Source organism: Nicotiana sylvestris, chromosome 8 (genome assembly GCF_000393655.2).
Source record: "Nicotiana sylvestris chromosome 8, ASM39365v2, whole genome shotgun sequence".
Classification (NCBI taxonomy): domain Eukaryota; kingdom Viridiplantae; phylum Streptophyta; class Magnoliopsida; order Solanales; family Solanaceae; genus Nicotiana; species Nicotiana sylvestris.
Genome location: NC_091064.1, coordinates 89840145 through 89859193, shown reverse-complemented (window position 1 = coordinate 89859193; position 19049 = coordinate 89840145). Strand labels below are relative to the sequence as shown.

The 19049-nt window shown below is 36.3% G+C and overlaps 1 protein-coding gene across 1 annotated transcript; it reads left to right on the top strand.

Annotated features, from left to right (window-relative positions):
• The first annotated feature begins 8717 nt into the window (after positions 1 to 8717).
• On the top strand, positions 8718 to 14777 carry LOC104229866 (trihelix transcription factor ASR3). The gene is made up of 2 exons (XM_009782581.2): positions 8718 to 9357; positions 14098 to 14777. Exons 1-2 carry the CDS (start codon positions 8901 to 8903, stop codon positions 14598 to 14600), a joined length of 960 nt encoding a protein of 319 aa, XP_009780883.1. The 5' UTR covers positions 8718 to 8900; the 3' UTR covers positions 14601 to 14777.
• The last annotated feature ends 4272 nt before the right edge of the window (positions 14778 to 19049 follow it).

Genomic DNA, 19049 nt, shown 5'->3' with positions numbered 1-19049 from the left:
GGTTACACGTGGCATTAGCGCACAAGTCATCATATCATTACTACCCAATCACCCTCCCCTTGGTCATAGCCTAAAGCATTCTAGAAACCTTAAGATGTATCCTATGCGTGCACTACCCGTCCCTTTACTTATATAGTCCCGGAGGTATTTAGGACTTCTAGTTAAGGTGGATCTAGACTCTCCTACAGTAATTAAAATGAGAAAACTCTAGGCAACAAACAAAACATGTAGGACTAGACCAAGGATAGAATAGTTAAAAGCCTCACATTTTACCTCCACAAATAGAGTAAGCAAGTGCACGTCTCAAACAGTAGTGTTTCAGATACTTTTAAAAAAATTCTAATAATAGGATATCTAGGTGAGCACAAATCAGAACATATGCAAAGTTTTATTAAAGCGGGGAACCAATACCTAATCAGTTGCCTACTAATTTTAGAGGGGCTTGCTGAATCTGAACAATTAACAAAAGCACAATTTTATAATATGCAAGATTTTAATCGCCCTATAGGCTTGCCTAGGCGTGTATCAGTGATGTCTTATAAGCATGATATCTAATTAATCGGAAGTACAATAAGCCAGTAAACAATTTTGAACAAGCAGTTTGGTTCGTTAGACCCTATAGGCATGCTGTCTAGATGTGAGGATTGATTTTAGACAATGGAAACTAAATGCCAATTAGTTTTAAAACCTCGTTGGCATGCAAAGACTGATTTTAAATTACAGGCAAAGTGTCCAGAATGCAAGATTGATTTTACCCTATAAGCATGGTTTCTAAATGCTGAATATGCTGAAATCCTATTTAGCATGACTCCCAAATGCAGGAGATTGATTTGAAACTTATAGGCATGATATCTAAAAGTGCAAGATTGATTTTTAACCTATAGGCATGGTATCTAGAATGCACGCAAACAAACAAACAGCACAATAATATGATTTCTGATTGAAAAAGTTGATTTGAAACCTATAGACATGATATCTAGAATGCACACAAGTGATGAACATTGCAATGTCCTATAGGCATGGTTTTTGGGATGTAAACACTGATTTCAAAACCTATAGGCATGATATCTACCCATTCCCAACAAAAATATGTATAGTAATCCCTCCCAGTTTTACTAATTTCCCCAAAAACTATTTACAAAGAAATTAATATTACAACTCAAGTGTAAATGAATTACAAGAATAAACAACACTATACTATAGGGAGCCTGGATAGGCCCAAATCAAAACCTGGGAAACCAGGCCTTTAAATAGTCCCAAGTGCCATATCTCATAGTGCAAGAGAGGGTACTCTAGTGTGTCAAAGTTCCCAAAGGCCTCAGGGACCCCGGGCAGTGCTCACACCAAGGTTCTCTTTAAAGATCAACAGCTTGTGCAGTGTGGAGTAGCCAGCCCCAGTGTGTCAAAGTTCAAAGGGGTCTCATGGACTCCAAAGCATTGCTCACACTGGATGGGCAGGACCCTAGATGTTCTAAGAATTTTGAAGTGGATAGTGATTTATAAGAGTAGTTTTGAGAAAAGCAGTTTTAGACTTTCAGGAAACAAGAAGCAAATAGAGTCATTCAATTCCTGGAACTTAGGCAAAGGTTCCAACAAACAAATAGCATTCAGAAGTAGGATTACTTAAGTTAGCTATTACGAAGTGACCAAACACAAAAGATAAAGCATGCTGAGGATCGAACAATCACATACAAAGGGGCAGTAGGGATTGGGGAGCAAAGTTGTGAAAGGTGAACATCTAGATAGGGAGAACATGCTAGTAGAGAAGTAGACAAAACAACAGATCTAATTTAGACATGAGTAAACATGCAAATTTGTTGAAAGTAGAAACACATAGTTCTAATTAAAAATAGAAGTAAACATGCTATTGTAGTAAACACATGTATTGGGCAGTAGTAGGCATGCTAGTGCAGTAGACACATAGATTGAACATTAATAGACATGCTAGGAAACACATAGTTAGACATGCTATTGAACATACAGATTGAACAGAAGTAACCACGTAGATTAGATAGAAGCAATCATGTTATTAAACACATGGATTAAACAAAAGTAAACATGCTGGTAAACATATGGATTTAAACAGAAGTAAACAAGCTGATAAACATATGGATTTAAATAGAAGTATACATACTGATAAACACACAGATTAATTGAATGACAGTAGTAGAGGCATACCAGTTGGAAATTTGCAATAAAAGTATGAAGTAAAGAGGATCCAAGATCTTATCTTGGCTTCCAGCCGACTAGATAGTGTAATAGACAAGTAGCAGTAGTTTGCAATAGAGAGAGAGAGCAAGAATTTTTAAGTGTTTTTCCTTAGGTCTCTGTGTGTGTGTGTGTTTGAAACAGAGTCTTGTACTTATAGGAGTCGAGTAGTGTAAAGTAAATAACGCAAGGCAACTTAATATTGTAAATAAGGGAAGGAAAACAATCAAATAATCAATTAAGCTTGACAGGCAGACAATAAGGGAATTATTCCCATAAATAACTCGGATTGAGTTTCAAATAGGGCAAGAAGTGAGTCTAATAACCAATTAAGGTTAGAACCCATAAATCAAGCAATCAATCACACAAATAAGGTAACATGAGCAATTAGAGATCATTTTGGGGTCAAACAGCCCCTAAATAGGGAAAAGACGTTAATTAGGAATCTCAGGATTAAGGAGAGCAAGCAAACATTTAGTAAATCATTTCAGCAAAAATAAAACCCTAGATAATTGAGTCAGTCAGTCAATATTAAAAATAACGGACAAAATGTTGAAGCGAACAACAAACAGTCAAACAATCAAGCCTGAAACATAGTCATTATCGAAAGATTAAACAAAACATAAGAAATTTCGGAAAAGCCTTTTGCAAGAACAGACGAAGTAGGAACCTTAATTTTGAAATACTTAGAGTCGATTAGCAGTAGGGGAATCAGAAGACTCTTAAAGAAATCGGTCATGGAAGCTTGAAACCACTTCAAACACAGAGATTTGACCAATTACTAATCAAGGAAACCAAAACCCTAAAATAACAAAGTACCAAAATCGATTGACAGTAAGAAACAAGAGATCTTTAAAGAAAATGCATTGACGAACTCAGAATCATTTCAGATCTGGACGGATTCATGTCCAAAGATTAGGGTTTTGAGGAAAAAAGGGAGGGGCAAAGAGAATTTGGTTTTGAACGAGAGATTTGAACTATAAACATCGAGATAGTAGCACTCACAAACGGAGGTGACCGTAGGCGGACTTTTAAAGAGTCTCGAACAAGGTCTAGGCTAGATCCTTTGGGATTCCTTTCATGGAATAGCAACATCGAACAACCAGAAGAAGTCGGAGACCAATGGAGGTCTGAAACAATCGTGGAACCTCATAGAAATGGTAGGAATCGAAGGGATTAGGGCTAGGTTTAGGTGGCGACGATTAGGGTTAGGGTTGGGTCTTAGAGAGAAACTAGAGGAGAGGATTCTAGGGCAGCTGAACGGGAGAAATGATTAGGGTTTAGGGGTCTTTTGGACTGAAAAAAGGAAAGGGGAACGATAGTTGTTGATCTCTATGATCAACGACCAAGATTAAAGGGGTTTGGGGCTGAGTAGAGTCTTTAGGTTTGGGCTGGGGTGGATTTGGGCCTGGTTCTAATTGGATTGGGAATAGGGAATTGAAATTGGGTTGGTTTAATAGGCTAGGTTCAAAAAAAGGGCTATTTGTTAAATACCCATTTAATTGATCAAAACAATTTTAAAAAATAATTAACAGATTATAAAAATGATTTTCATACCTAGAAATGTTTTAAAAAAATTACTTGGTATTTAAAAAAATACAAAAAACTATTTTCTGGTAAATAAATGTAATAATGCATGCATAGGCTGTAATTGCAAAGTTATTGCAATTATAACCCCAAAAATGCAAATATGGCTATTTGTGAAATAATTAAAATTTAGTACAAATGCAAATGATAAATTAAGCCACAAAATTATTATAAAACTATTTGTGATGCAATTAATAATAAAAAACTGTAATAAATTAATTAAAACCCTTAAAAATGCAGAAATTATGAAAAATATTAATTGATGTTAATGCATAGTTTTGGAGGTATATATGCATTTTCAAAAATAATTATAGGAAAAAATTGGGTATCAACAGATATAATACAACGAAACGAGGAAGCACACAACTTTCATAAATGATTCTATTCTTAGAAGCACTAGGGGTGCCTATGTTCTTGATTCCCCATATGTCATACTATCATATCGTCTGTTCATGGTCTCATGACATTCCAAGAGATCGTATTGACTTACTTCATTATGCATTGGATTCATTTATACATATGCATTTACTCATGACCAGATGGCGTTATATATGCGTATATTATACGTATATGGGGTATTGGAAAAGGTTACGACATTATATATGCACCACCACCTGATCAGCTGGTATATGTTGATGATTTTGCCCACAATGGCTGAAATGATATGATGGGATGCCCTTAGAGGCTTGATGATGATATGTACGTATAGACCTATGCATTATATGACATTCATACGCATATGCATGACATTATAAATATTTCATGATTTATAGAGCTATCCAGACATACAGGTTGAGTCCTTTACTCCATATTTCTTCTATGTCCTTTATATACTTATTTACATATCTTACATACTCGGTACATTATTCGTACTGACGTCCTTTTGTTGGGACGATGCATTCATTCCTGCAGGTATAGATAATCAGTTTGACAAGCCCTCATAGTAGAAGAGGTTAACATTCAGTGAAAGATTGGTAAAATTCTACCTTATTTGGAATGCAGCTGAGTCTATAAGTCATCGTGTCAGAGTTTTACTACAGACTTACGGTTAGGCCGGTACCCTGTCCCATTTGATGTCAAATAATCTTAGAGGCTTTGTAGACACACAGGTTCATTTTGTACACCATGTCAAAGGCCTTGACGACCCATATGTATTCATGTTTTAAGAAAAATGGTTCATTGATACAATGTTTTCCCACTTATAATTATACATTATGAGTTATGGCCATGTTGGCCCATGATAATTATACAAGAAGAAAAGAGAGTTATAGAGTGGTTCACTTGGGCCAGTACGGCACCGGGTGCCAGCCACGGCTCCCCAGGTTTGGGGCGTGACGATATATGTAGGTTTGCACATGTGGAGAGACAAGGTAGGAATGTTATTATGCGCATGTGGCGAGACAAGGCGGGCATTTACTTTATTGTTGCGCACGTGGCGAGACAAGGAGGGCTATGCCGGGGATGATTTGTGATGATTTGTGATGGCCTGGGAGCATTATTGTTGATACTATTTGTGTAGTGGTGTGACTACCTTGTGTGAGTCATGCATTTTATGTTTTATTGTGTTGTTTCCTATGTGTCATTCATTGTCTCTGCTCTTACTTGTTGACTCGAGTTGTGATAGAACACTTGCACAAGCATACAAGTAATTATTCACTCTTCGGTTTAAGAAAATGAACCCTGATATTTATTGATCATTTACATGTATTCTCGTATACTTGCATTCTGTATGAGATATTTTTGCTATTACAACGTGAGTTGTCTGTGCGGTTATGAGGTATTGTTATTGCTAGCACGTGAGTTGTCCCTACGGATATGAGATATTGTCACTCTCTTAGCACGTGAGTTGTCCGTGCAGATATAAGGTACTAATGGTATTGCCACGTGAGTTGTCCGTATAGCACGTGAGTTGTCTGTGCGGTTATGAATTTTAATATGGGTAGAAGATGACAAGTGAGTAGGGCTCGTGACTTGTGACCTGCGAATTGTGGTTATGAAGTGTGGTACCTCGAGAAAAATTCTTGTATAAATCTTGTGTGAAAGCAGTTGTTTATTTGGTTGTTACCTATTTTTTTCCTTACTTGGTTTCACCAGACTTTAATCGTATTCAGCTTATTCTACGACATTATTATATGTTTGTTCCTTGTTGCTAATTGTTGCTTCTAATTTTCTATTGCAAGTATTGTTTGTCATATTTACCATGCTTAGCTGTATATTGATATTGTTCCCTGTTAGTTTCACATTCTTACTTGCTCAGGTTATTATGTCTAGTAGGTATCTTGATTGTTCCTCGTCACTACTCCACTAAGGTTAGTTTTGATACTTACTAGGTACCGCCGTGGTATATTCATGCTGCCTTTCTATATATTTTTTGTGCAGATCCAGATAATTCGGAGCTTGTTGATCATTAGAAAGCTGATTGGATATTTATGGAGACTTCAAGGTATACCTGCCGTTGCGTTCGCAGTCCTCGGAGTCACCTTTTGAAGTCTATTTTGTATAGTTTTTTTTTAATTCCGGAACATTTGTACTTAAAAGTTTTTCTAGTGAACTCAGTAGAGCTTATGACTTGTACTACCGGTTTTGGGATGTTATATATCGTGTTGGGATTGTTGGCTTTATATCGAAATATATGGTTCATGTTTAATAGTTATTTTGGTTAAATTCTGTCATTAATTCAGTAAGTGTTAGGCTTACCTAGTCTCTAACAAGAATCTATGTGTCTTGATATATTGGTTTCTGATAACGTGAATACACTAGAATTTAGTCATCCCAACATAAGAAGCGACAAGAAATGTATTCGTACCCTTACTGAAACATTGTTAAAAACGAATACTAGAACTATATTTAATCAAAGCGAACTAACACTATTCCATAATATAAATAATACTAATTGATACTAATGACTACTACTCATTCATAGAACTATGATTACATGATATTTATTCACTAGCTACTACAAATAGGCTAAATTAAAAATCAAACTACTCAATTATTTTTAACCATGGATTCATCACCGGTCAAGTGGTCTATTTTTCCATCAGGGTGCTCAAAGAAGTTTGCCACATCCAAGTGGGTGATGTCAATTCATTGATAGAGACAAATTAGTTTTAGGGTCTTTATTCTTTAGAGATGCTTGATAAAACTCAGTCAAATGTCTTGGTGTACGATAAATATTGGCCCAATGCCTTTTTCCACTGTATCAATAGCATCTAGTTTCTGAATCCTTTGCTTTTGGCTTCTCATCTTTTCCTTTTCATTTTTGGTGGTTATTTTTCTAACACCAGAAAATTTCTTCCTTGGCCACGTCCACTACCACGAGCAGGGACACGACCTTTTTCACGCTTAGCATGATAGGAATATACTTTATTCTCTTCGGGCAATGGTGTAGACCCAACGGGTCGATTATCGTGATTTCTTATGAGTAACTCATTGTTTCGTTCAGCCACGAGGAGAAGAGAAATCAAATCAGAGTACTTGTTGAAACCTTTCTCTCGATACTGCTGTTGCAGGATCATATGGATGCATGAAACGTTGTGAATATTTTTTCAAGCATATCATAGTTAGTGATATTATCTCCACAAAGCTTTAATTTAGAAGTAATTCTGGACGTCACCGAATTGTATTCAGAAACAGACTTAAAGTCTTGGAGCCTCGGATGAGCCCAATCATATCGTGCTTGTGGCAGTGTAACGAATTTTAGGTTGTCATATCTTTCCTTTAAGCTATTCCACAAAATAAGTGGATTTTTGATTGTGAGGTATTCTATTTTCAACCATTCATCAAGGTGATGACGCCAGAAAGTCAAGGCCTTAACATAGTCTTGTGTAAATGCTTTAGTTTTATCTTTACTGGCGTCTCCAAGACCCATTGCATCTAAATGGATTTAAGCATCCAACACCCATGACATATAGTTCTTGCCCGAAATTTCACAACGAACTTTCGTTTCATAATATCAGTCATAGTTAAAAGAGGAGAAAAATTATACCTTAGTCTTCTCAAATAGCTTCTTGAGACGGTAGAGTCTCGTGCTGATAACGTGAAACAAAACAATAAAAGAAAAGAAGAATATTGCAAAGAAAGGAAAGAGAAAATTCTATTGCTTTTAAAATAAATTACAATGGGACAAAAATTTTTATTTGTAGGGAAAAAGTGACTTAACCACAAAGTAACAAACTCTAAAAACTCTCTAAAAGATAGACATTCACCTTAAATACAATTCTATTTGTAAAAATATAAATTATATCAATAACAAATAATATAATATTTTAATTTTTGATGTTAAACAAGGCATAAATTATGTAGACATTAATACCGGAAACCAAACACCTATTAGCCAGTAATAGAGATCATATTAGTAATCGAGTGTTTTATACAAAAAACCAAACACTATATAAATACACATAATTTCATATTGAGATTAAGTGTATCTTATCCTACATCAAACAACCCCAATGTTGTTAATATTGAGTTTATGGCTTCTAAATTAGGATTTAAGTTATATACATGTTTTATTTTTACATACTATCGGTTAGTTCTAATATGTTCTAGTCATATTATTGTCATTTTTATTACGATACTAGTATTCATTAAGAGATAAGAATTATTTATAACCAATTGACCTAATAGAGAGTCTTTGGATTGACTTTTAAGCTGGTCAAATCAGTTTTTAAACTTTTTTTTAACTATTTGGCAAAGTTAAAAAGTACTTAAACTAAGTTAGAAACGGCTTAAAACAAGCCAAAAATAATAAGTTGGGCAACCCCAACTTATTGTTTTTTGGCTTAAAAGTTATTTCCGCTAAAAAGCCAGTTATTTAAACCAATCCAAATAGGCTCTATATAAATATTTTTTATAATATACATGCATATAACTCAAACACTTGTTAATCTTAAACACTTGTTAATTAAGGTGTAGTTGATTTTTGGATTAGTTACTCAATAGTCAATATATTAATCACACAGTTCAGACTATAATGATTAATGAACATATTGGATTCAATTATCTAATTTCTTCTTCCTTAACTGTTTTGCAGTTGCTCTTTTTCCCAGCAGGCAGCAGCTATGTCACACTTGAGGCGTTAGATTCGAAAAATTGGGCATCAAATGGAGAGAGGCGACGGTGGTTCACTACGGACGCGTTCACAGGCGGCGCCTGACTGGACATTACACGAGTCACTAACTCTCGTGAACGAAATGAAATCAACCCAAATTGAATGCGGCAATACGCTAGCTTCTTTCCAAAAATGGCAATCAACGGTGCAGAATTGCAACTCACTGGGCGTGAATCGGAGCTTGAATCAGTGCAAAAAGCGGTGGGAATTTATCTTGGAGAATTACAATAAAGTGAAGCCATGGGAAACGGTGTATTGGACGGCGTCGTTTGATGGGGTTAGGAAGAGTGAATTGGGTTTACCGGAACAGTTTGATTTCGAGTTGTTTAACGCCGTTGGTAGGTATTTGAGTTTATTACATGGTGAAGATGGTGGTGGTGCTGAAACTGACCCGGATTCTGACCCGGAAACCCAACAGGCTCAAGGAAACAATGCTTTCTTGGAACTTGGTATGATACTATTTCTGTTCTAAAACATAGTCATGCTTTTTTACTTTAATTTTTTTGATTCAATCTTATTTTATGATTTTATTGAGATTTGTATTCAAGCTACCGTGTGAATTATTTTTGTTTAGTAAACAATAAACCCTAATAAAGGCCTATTCCTAACTAGTAAGTATATGGATCACTCTTATCATCTTTTTCTTCCATTGTGATCTATCTTTAGCTAAGTCTCCATTGATTTCAAGGATTTGTTGATCTTTCAAGACAACTTCCTTGTAAGTCTACTTCATCCGTTTTAACACCTTCACTCACCATAGTTTCACACTAACGGACCAATGCATCTGTAAGGCCATCTCAAATGACCTTCTCTTATTTTTTTCTCAATGCGTGCTATTTGGCGAATGCAAGAACCCTTTCTTATTTTGCACTATATCCAGGCACTAATGTGGTAGAACTAGCTTCTTTATGCACACTCATCCATGTTGTAGGAACCCTTTTATATTTTGCACCACATCTGGGCGTTGACGTGGCAACTAACTTCTTTACCGCACTCGTCCATAATGCGGGAACCCTTACTCATACTCCCTCACACCCAAGTGCCGATGTGGTGGAACCTGGAACCCCTTGCTCATTTTTCATCACATTCGGGTTCCAACATAATGGGTGCCTAAGTAGGCATGTCCCAACGATATCTGTATTATGAGGATTCATCATGAATTGGCAAGTTTTACGTTGGCTGGTAGCCTACCGGCACCCTTCTCCTTTATCCGGGCTTGGGACTAGCAATGTGAGCAAGCCCACACACAAGAACATAGTACTCTCACACCAAAGTTGATATAGAAAACCAAAATTTTGAAATTTTGCCAATCTAAGATGACAAAGCTGGATAAGGATTCTCCCACTAAAAATATAGATTAAGAAAATTAATGTATTTGACTACTTCTTTCTATCTCAGTAACCTTTTCGACGGCATTTGATGGTGTAAAATGTGGTCAAAGACTAATTTAAGTCCGAAATTTTAGTTATCTCAAACGTGATCATAATTCGATAACTGAGACTCAAAAAGAACAGAGAGCATAAAATGGAGAGGCAGAAACTTATAGAGAAGTGGCAGCTTAGGCATTATCTATCAATGAAGAGTGTAAATTGGTAGTGTGGGACAAGACATATTACTATTGGTTTAGAGAATTGAGATCGAGGATATACTTAATTTCTTAAATCATGTTTAGTTGGGAGATTCTATTAGAGAGCCGAATGGTTGATACAATGGTAGTGTGGGTCCCATCAAGATGTGATGTATCTGATGGGTGACTATGCTCTCAACAGATGATGCTTTACTATTTTCTCAAGTTCCAATGTGAGGTTTGACTGAAAGGCTGTCAAAGTCTGAGATTATACGGTTTAGTGGTGCTTTCTTATTACTGGACTGCTGGTCTTTTCAAACGGGATATTTGGATCTAAGAAGGAGAATGATGGTAGAAAGTCTGGTTAGAATATCTCTTCATTTATGACACGTGAACTTTTCTGACGGAATGGGGAAATTTGCAACAAATTTGTCGATGAGGATTTCTATGTCCCTATACGATTAATGTAGAGGCAAAATCACCATCTAAGAATGAGAGGAAGAGATACCAGAGTCGTGTCACGACCCAAAACTCTAACCGGTCGTGATGGCGCCTATTGATGTAACTAGGCAAGCCAATTTCCAACATACTTCGATATTTCATAAAAGATAAATCAAAAGCTCTTTCTTTTCATAAAAGAGTTTTCATAAAACAGGAGTTAAACTAAAAATACAATGCGGAAAGATAGCCCCAAACATCGGGGTGTCACCAAGTCATGAGCATCTAGACAACCAGTCTAAGAAAAATAGTGTCTACAAGAGTCTGTGTGTAAAAGTCAATACAGAAAAGAAAGATAGCAAAGAAGGAGAGGCAAGGACTGTGAACACCGGCAGCTACCTCGTAGATCTCCGACACTCGACCACGCACGAGCTCTACGTTCTTCGTGACCGGACACACCTGGATCTGCACATGAAGTGCAGGGTGTAGCGTGAGTACAACTAACTCAGTAAGTAACGGAAACAAATAAGGAACTGAGAAGCCGTGATGAGCTATACAAATACAGCTAATTTCAATAATTTCAGAAAAGATTAGTCATGCTTTCAAATTCGGCAGTTTAAGTCAAATCAGTTTTGTATGGTTTCAAGATCAAGTAAACCGGATATAAAATCTTCCAGAAATTTCACAACAATGACAAATATCAACTAAGTGCAACAACAAAAGAAAGCAAGTGCAACCTCTCGAGGCAACAGTCACTCAACTCATCTCAACAGCTCAATCACTCGGCTCTCAGCCCTCAGTACTCACACTCAATAGGTACTTGCACTCACTTGGGGTGTACAGACTCTGGAGGGGCTCCTACAGCCCAAGCGCTATAATCCGCACGGACAACTCACGTATTGCACGGACAACTCACGTACTATAATATCATATCAAGATCCGCACGGACAGCTCACGTGCTACAGTATCATATCAGGATCCGCACAGACAACTCACGTGCTACAGCATCAATACCTCACTCTCAGGCCCTCGGCCTCACTCAGTCATCGACCTCCCTAATCTCTCGGACTCTCAGAAATCATATAAATCAGCCCAAATAGAGATAATAACATGTATCAACAAGTAACAAGAAGAGATGGAGGTATGATAAGCAATTAAAGTCATGACTTAGTACAAGACAACAAATAGTAGCTAAATCAACAAGTGCACGACCTCTGCGGGTCCCAACAGTGATATCATATGGCCTAAGCATGATTTCTAACATGAATTGCAGTCAAATTTCCATAAAACATAGGGAACAACATGTAGTTAACAGCAAGCTATTCGGCTTTACAATCTCACGGGACGGACCAAGTCACAATCCCTTCGGTGCACGCCCACACGCCCGCAGTGATTGATTGATCTATGTGCTATACGTATACACACACTAGTGGAAATGAGGAAGCTATTATCTCATATTGACGAAAGTCATTGATTAGAGGAATTGATAATTCTTAGAATAACTTTCTTATGGTACATTAAAAAATATAGTTCTTAGAATACTGCTATTATGTTTGGTAGACACATGTCGAGGTGAGGAACTCTTTTTCTCATGGTTAAGGTCATTGACCGAAGGGCACGGTGGTCTTAGAGAATCAACTTTTTGACTGTTTTAACCTTTGAGTTATAACTAAACTTAGTCCGCCCTTATGAGGATCACCGATTTCAAAGGTGTTTCATGGTCACGCCCTAGGACAAGTCTCCGATGAGGCGTGTTTGTTACACGCCTCAGAGTGACAGTGCCAGACATATGTCTCCTGAGATGTGTGCGCCAAGGGTTTGGACATATGCCTTGACATGCCTTGTCCCTTTTAGGCGAGGCGTGCGCCTTACTGAACCCTCTGCAAATACAAAATCCACATCCAAATTAGACCCTTTGGGAAGAGAAGGAGAAACATCATTAAAAGGAATTGCTGAAGTAAATTTTATTAGTGACTAAGTTCAGAAATCAAATAATAAAATACAACCTTATCTAGTTGCTCTTAAAAGAAATATAGGTGTGTATGACGTGACTGGTCGGAGTAAGTCTAACAACCACTACCAGTGTGTGACAGGAGTGGTGGCAACTGGAAATGAGACAGTAACTATGGCGACAAGACCCAATGGGTAGAGAGCAACCAAAGGTAGAGGCTGCGACTTTTGAGTCTGAAGAAGAGATTTTACAAAGAAGACAAGAAAAAAACATGTTGGTCTTAACTTATCCAACTCTAATGGACTACTGGCTTGTGGCTTGTAAAGAACTAATTGGCTCTTAAGAGATGAAGAAACTAGTGGGCGCTCGCCCTTGTACAAATTGGTCATATATTCTTTTTCATAAAAAGAAAAACTATTGCATGTCCAACTCTTGTACAAATAATCCGTCAAAAGGTTTCACCAAAGCTCTTACAAAAAAATAAAGAATGCCTTGATGCTATTGCAATTATTTTGCTTAAGAGGAAAAAGAAAATGTCATAGTTTTATCTTTTGATTAGATATTTATATTATATTTCCTATACAAATGTATTTCCTATACTTTCTACAATTTTATGAAATTTAAACATTCTTTTGTAATTTATGTTTGTCTTATTACAAAATACGATTAATTAAATATCCACAGGGGGCTATACCCCCACATGTCGGGAATTACGTCTCATACAGTGTAAAATGCTCCTCCCCCCACCCCACCCCCACCCACACCTTTTAAAACATTGATTAGGATAAAATGAGTATATCATTTCTGGGTAAGCTTTGTAAATATGCCACCAACCTCTCCATTAATAAACAATAGGTGCTGATTTCCTTGGAATAGAAATGTCGACATTCAGTCACTAGCCATGGTGGTGATCCTTTGTTCTCTCTTTCCTTTTGAGTGAGTCGATGAGCTTGTGGTTTTATCTTCTGGTTTCTGCTTCCTGATTTTGTGAAAAATGACTTACCGAATCTTGTCATATTGCAGAACTAAAAGACTGCAGTAGCATTCTATATTTAATTAGAATAACTGATCATTCTTGCACACCAAGCGACAAACTTTGTGGTGTAGTCATGTTTCTTTATGTAGTATAAGATATACCAAAGAGAAAGAAAAATTAAAACAGAAAAGCAAAATCTCGAAATGAAAATTGACTTTTCAGTATCAGCTAAATGTGTGACATTCTTGTATCATTAGGTCATAAAAGGCAGCGGCGAAGGACGAAACCACGAAAGTACAAAATGGAGGAAAGGTTGAATCCATGGAGACGCATCTTAAATGAAAACAGGAAGTATGAGCAATCCATGGTGGGGATAAAGCATGAAGCTAGCATAGAGACAAAGGTGGAAGCCCCAAGTTATGAGAAATCCAGCTTACAGATAAAGCGCGAGATATCCAGTCCAGAAGAAAAGGTCGAACCTCCAAACCTTAGTATGGTTAATATGGTAAAGGCGGAGCAGATTAATGTAGATAATCCAGAAGAAATGATGGCTGCAACTCTTAGGGAAAACGCAGAATTGATCACTGCAATAATTGAAGGAAATCCAATGGATGATAGAGATTGCAGGCTTGCTGATTTGAAGAATTCTGAGGCTGGTCGTGTTCATTTGATCAGAAGTCAAGGCAACCAACTTATTGATTGCCTCGGAAAAATATCAGACACTCTTAGCCAGCTTTGTGATACAATTCACAAAAAATAACTAACTATAATTGGTTAGCATTTCTGTTATGGCACACTGTAATGTGAGGACTGATCAGCTGCTTTTACTTCGATTGTCATCGGTGTAATGATGTGGTAACTCAGATTGCCGGGGATTGCAGAAAAAATCTATATTTATTGATTCTTTTTTGGTTAGTAAACTATCTGTTTACCAATAGCAACATGTACAGGTATCACAATTGAATCAACTAGCTATGGACAGGACAACAAACACCAGAACATCACTGCTACTGCAACCTCCCTACATCTAGATACGAGAGACCAAGGTATTTTTTTATTTTTTTTATTTTTTATTTTTATGTTGCATTAGATTATAGTGACTCTTCCACGCACTGAGTGGTTGTGCCCTCCTCACCAAACTAACACCAAAGTTCGCCTCCATCAATTTATGTGTTCGTTGATTGTCAAAACATAGCTGCATTTCCGTCCTCTTCGTGTCCTCTCAAATTTAGTGGTCTTCTAGTTGCAGTTAAAGGTAAGCATGACAATAAGGAACTAGAATATGATTCGTATGATATCGCTTTCAGCATTTCAATGCAATAAGGAACTAGAATATGATTTGTAGGATATTGCTTTCTGCATTTCAATAACTTGTCTTAGGGGATATGCCAGACATGCTTTTGGCATGATGGTGTTCAATGAGGAAAGTTTTGCAGGGGTGTGTGTGTACACACACACCACTATACTTTGTTTGTTGCAAAATATCAACATCCTCGGATTCCCAAAGCTTGTTGAGTTTTGCAGCTTCAGAATAACTGGTTTGATGGTAGTACCAATAGGGCATTTTCTTAAAAGAATTTACTGAATTTTGTATGCTTAAAGGTCCCAAGCAATTCAACTGCTAGTCCTTTATATAGAAAAATAATTTTGCTGTGGGTTCCGAAAAGGTTACCATAAAAAAAGAGAGTAAATTCATAGAAAGTGACATATTATGTTTTTTTCCCCACCAAAGTCACATAATATTTTTTTATAACAAATAATCACAAAGACTTTCGCCATTCTAATACAAAAGTCATAATGCCGAAAACACAACCTTCCAATGCACTGATTCTTTTTTATTTCATATTTTAACTCATTTTTATTTTTAATCTAATAAATACCTACTCAACTAAAAAGGATCCGACCCGACCCTACCAAAACCCATCTCTATGTCTCTACTACTCTAAATCAGTTTCTTTTCTTTGTTTGGTCATATTAACCATACTAAGATGCCTTTATCAAGAATAATATTTTGTGACTGTTTATTTAATATAACAATGGGATGCATGCATATTCATTTGGTTACATAGTTTTGTAAATTAACAAATTGCTTAATTACATAGTTTTGTAAATTAACAAATTGCTTGGCGTATCTCATTGCATAAAACAAGAGTGAACTATTTTCAGAATTTCTTAACCTACATAGATAAAAAATATGTGAGGAATATACTAGATGAAAATCACTTCGCCTAATATGCAATGAGATGTATCCATTTTACCAAATTATTTTCGGTGGATCTTTAGGATGGGAGCATTTGTGCAATATACCATACTAAATCCATCGGAGAAAGAAATAGTATTTGGGAAAGCCATACAACATAGTAACTACCTGTCACAACAACAACAACAACATATCCAGTATAATTTTACAAGTGGAGTCTGGGAAGGATAGTATATATGCAGATTTTACTATACCTTGTAAAGGTAGTGAAGCTATTTTCAATAGACACTTGGCTTAAGAAAACATAATCATAGTAGGTTCGAAAAGCAGTAAACAGTTGCCACAGCCAGAAATAATAAGATACTGAAGCCAAATAAACAAGTAGTAATAGAAAGCTAAGAACATGATATATATTAGACTACACTAGTACTACATGTATAGAAAAGCAATATATATACGAAAAGGAAGTAAGTCCGGCTACTTACTAACCTACTACCCTTTGTGCATGAAATACAACAAGGTCCAAATATTGCAGGATATGATAAGTGCGAGAACATGAGAATAATAGGTAAACAATAATAATCTACTTCCTCCGTTTCAAAAAGATTGTCTTAGTTTGACTTGACACAAACTTTAATAAAGAAGGGAAGACTTCTGAGATATGTGGTCTTAAATAAATAACAGCATTTGTGTGGCTGTAAAAATTTTAAAACTTGTGGTCTGAAACCTGTCATAGCATTTGTGTGGCTAAAAATACTTCATATTAAGGAAATATTGAAAGGTGAAAATATTTTTGAAACAGGATAACAAGGAAATAGTGTCATGTAATAAAATAAAAGTAATGCAGTAAAATGTAAATAAGAAGAGATAGAAAGAAGGGAGAAGTGTTTTCTTCTTCCACTTTGGTGTATTTTTCCATTGCAATTACATGGCCTTTTATAGGCATAAAAAGTAAAGATGATGGACATAAAGTAGGAAATTTAATCTTTAAGTTATTCACAACATGAGCATCCAATGTAGCATCCAATGTAGTATCCAAAGTAGTATCCAATGTACAAACTATTCATAACACTCCCCCTTGGATGTCCATGTAAGATAATGTGCCTCATTAAAAACTTACAAAAAAAATATTGGGATGTACATAGTTATTTATAATATGCATTGCTTGCTGCCTCATTAAAAACCTTACCAGGAAAACCCAGTGGGATAAAACCTTGGTTAAGGAAAAGAGTGCAGCGTGTAGTTACTCCCCTGATGAAAAATCACTTAATGTCTCGAAGATGACGCATTCCAATCTTATATATCAGCTTTTCAAATATTGAGGTTGGTAACGCCTTAGTGAACAGATCAGCCAAATTATCACTTGAACGAACTTGTTGTACATCTATTTCACCATTCTTCTGAAGATCATGAGTGAAAAAGAATTTCGGTGAAATGTGTTTTGTTCTATCTCCTTTGATATATCCTCCTTTCAATTGAGCTATGCATGCAGCATTGTCGTCATACAATATTGTTGGAATATTCTCTTTCGAAGAAGACCACATGTTTGCTGAATGTGTTGAGTTATAGATCTTAACCAAACACATTCTCGACTTGCTTCGTGAATGGCTATTATCTCTGCATGATTTGAAGAAGTAGCAACCATAGTTTGTTTTGTCGAACACCATGATATGGTTGTACCTCCACTTGTAAATAAATAGCCTGTCTGAGATCGACCTTTGTGTGGATCAGACAAATATCCTGCATCTACATCACCAATCAATGATGGCTTGGATTCATTTGAATAAAATAAACCCATATCAATGGTCCCTTGGAGGTATCTGAATATATGTTTAATACTATTCCAGTGTCTTTGTGTTGGCGAAGTACTAAATCTTGCCAATAAGCTTACTGAGAAAGCTATATCTGGTCGGGAATTATTGGCAAGATACATTAATGCCCCAATTGCACTAAGATATGGTATTTCGGTACCAAGAAGCTCTTCATCATTTTCATGAGGTCGGAATGGATCTTTCTTTATATCAAGTGATCTCACAACCATTGGGGTACTCAATGGATATGCTTTATTCATATAGAATCGCTTTAAAATCTTTTCGATGTATGTTGATTGATGGACAAATATTCCATCTTTCATATACTCAATTTGTAGACCAAGACAAAATTTTGTCTTTCCAAGATCTTTCATTTCAAATTCTTTCTTCAAATAGTCTACTGTTTTTGGAAGCTCCCCAGGAGTTCCAATGATATTTAAATCATCAACATACACGACGATTATAACAAATTCAGATCCAGACCTTTTTATAAAGACACAAGGACAAATTGGATCATTCTTGTACCCTTCTTTCAACAGGTATTCACTCAGGCGATTGTACCACATACGACCTGATTGTTTCAATCCGTATAAAGATTTCTGAAGCTTTATTGAACAAGTTTCTCGAAAACTTTTATATGCTTCTGGCACTTTAAATCCCTCAGGTACTTTCATAAAAATTTCGTTGTCTAATGATCCATACAAATAGGCTGTAACAACATCCATTAGATGCATATCAAGTTTTTCTTGCACTGCCATATTTATGAGATACCTGAAGGTGATAGCATCCACTACAGGAGAATATGTCTCCATATAATCAATTCCAGGCCTTTGGGAAAACCCTTGTGCCACAAGTCGTGCTTTATATCTAACGACTTCATTTTTATCATTTCGTTTTCGCACAAAAACCCATTTATACCCTACTGGCTTTATGCCTTCAGGTGTTCGAACTATGGGTCCGAAGACTTCACGTTTTCCAAGTGAAGTTAACTCTGCCTGGATAGCGTCTTTCCATTTTGGCCAATCATTTCTCTGTCTACATTCATTGACAGATTTTGGTTCAAGATCCTCATCTTGTTGCATTATTTCAACAGCAACATTATAAGCAAAAATGTTATCGATAACAATATTATTTCGGTTCCATCTTTTCCCGGTTGAGACATAACTTATTAATATCTCTTCATTTTCATTATTTTCAG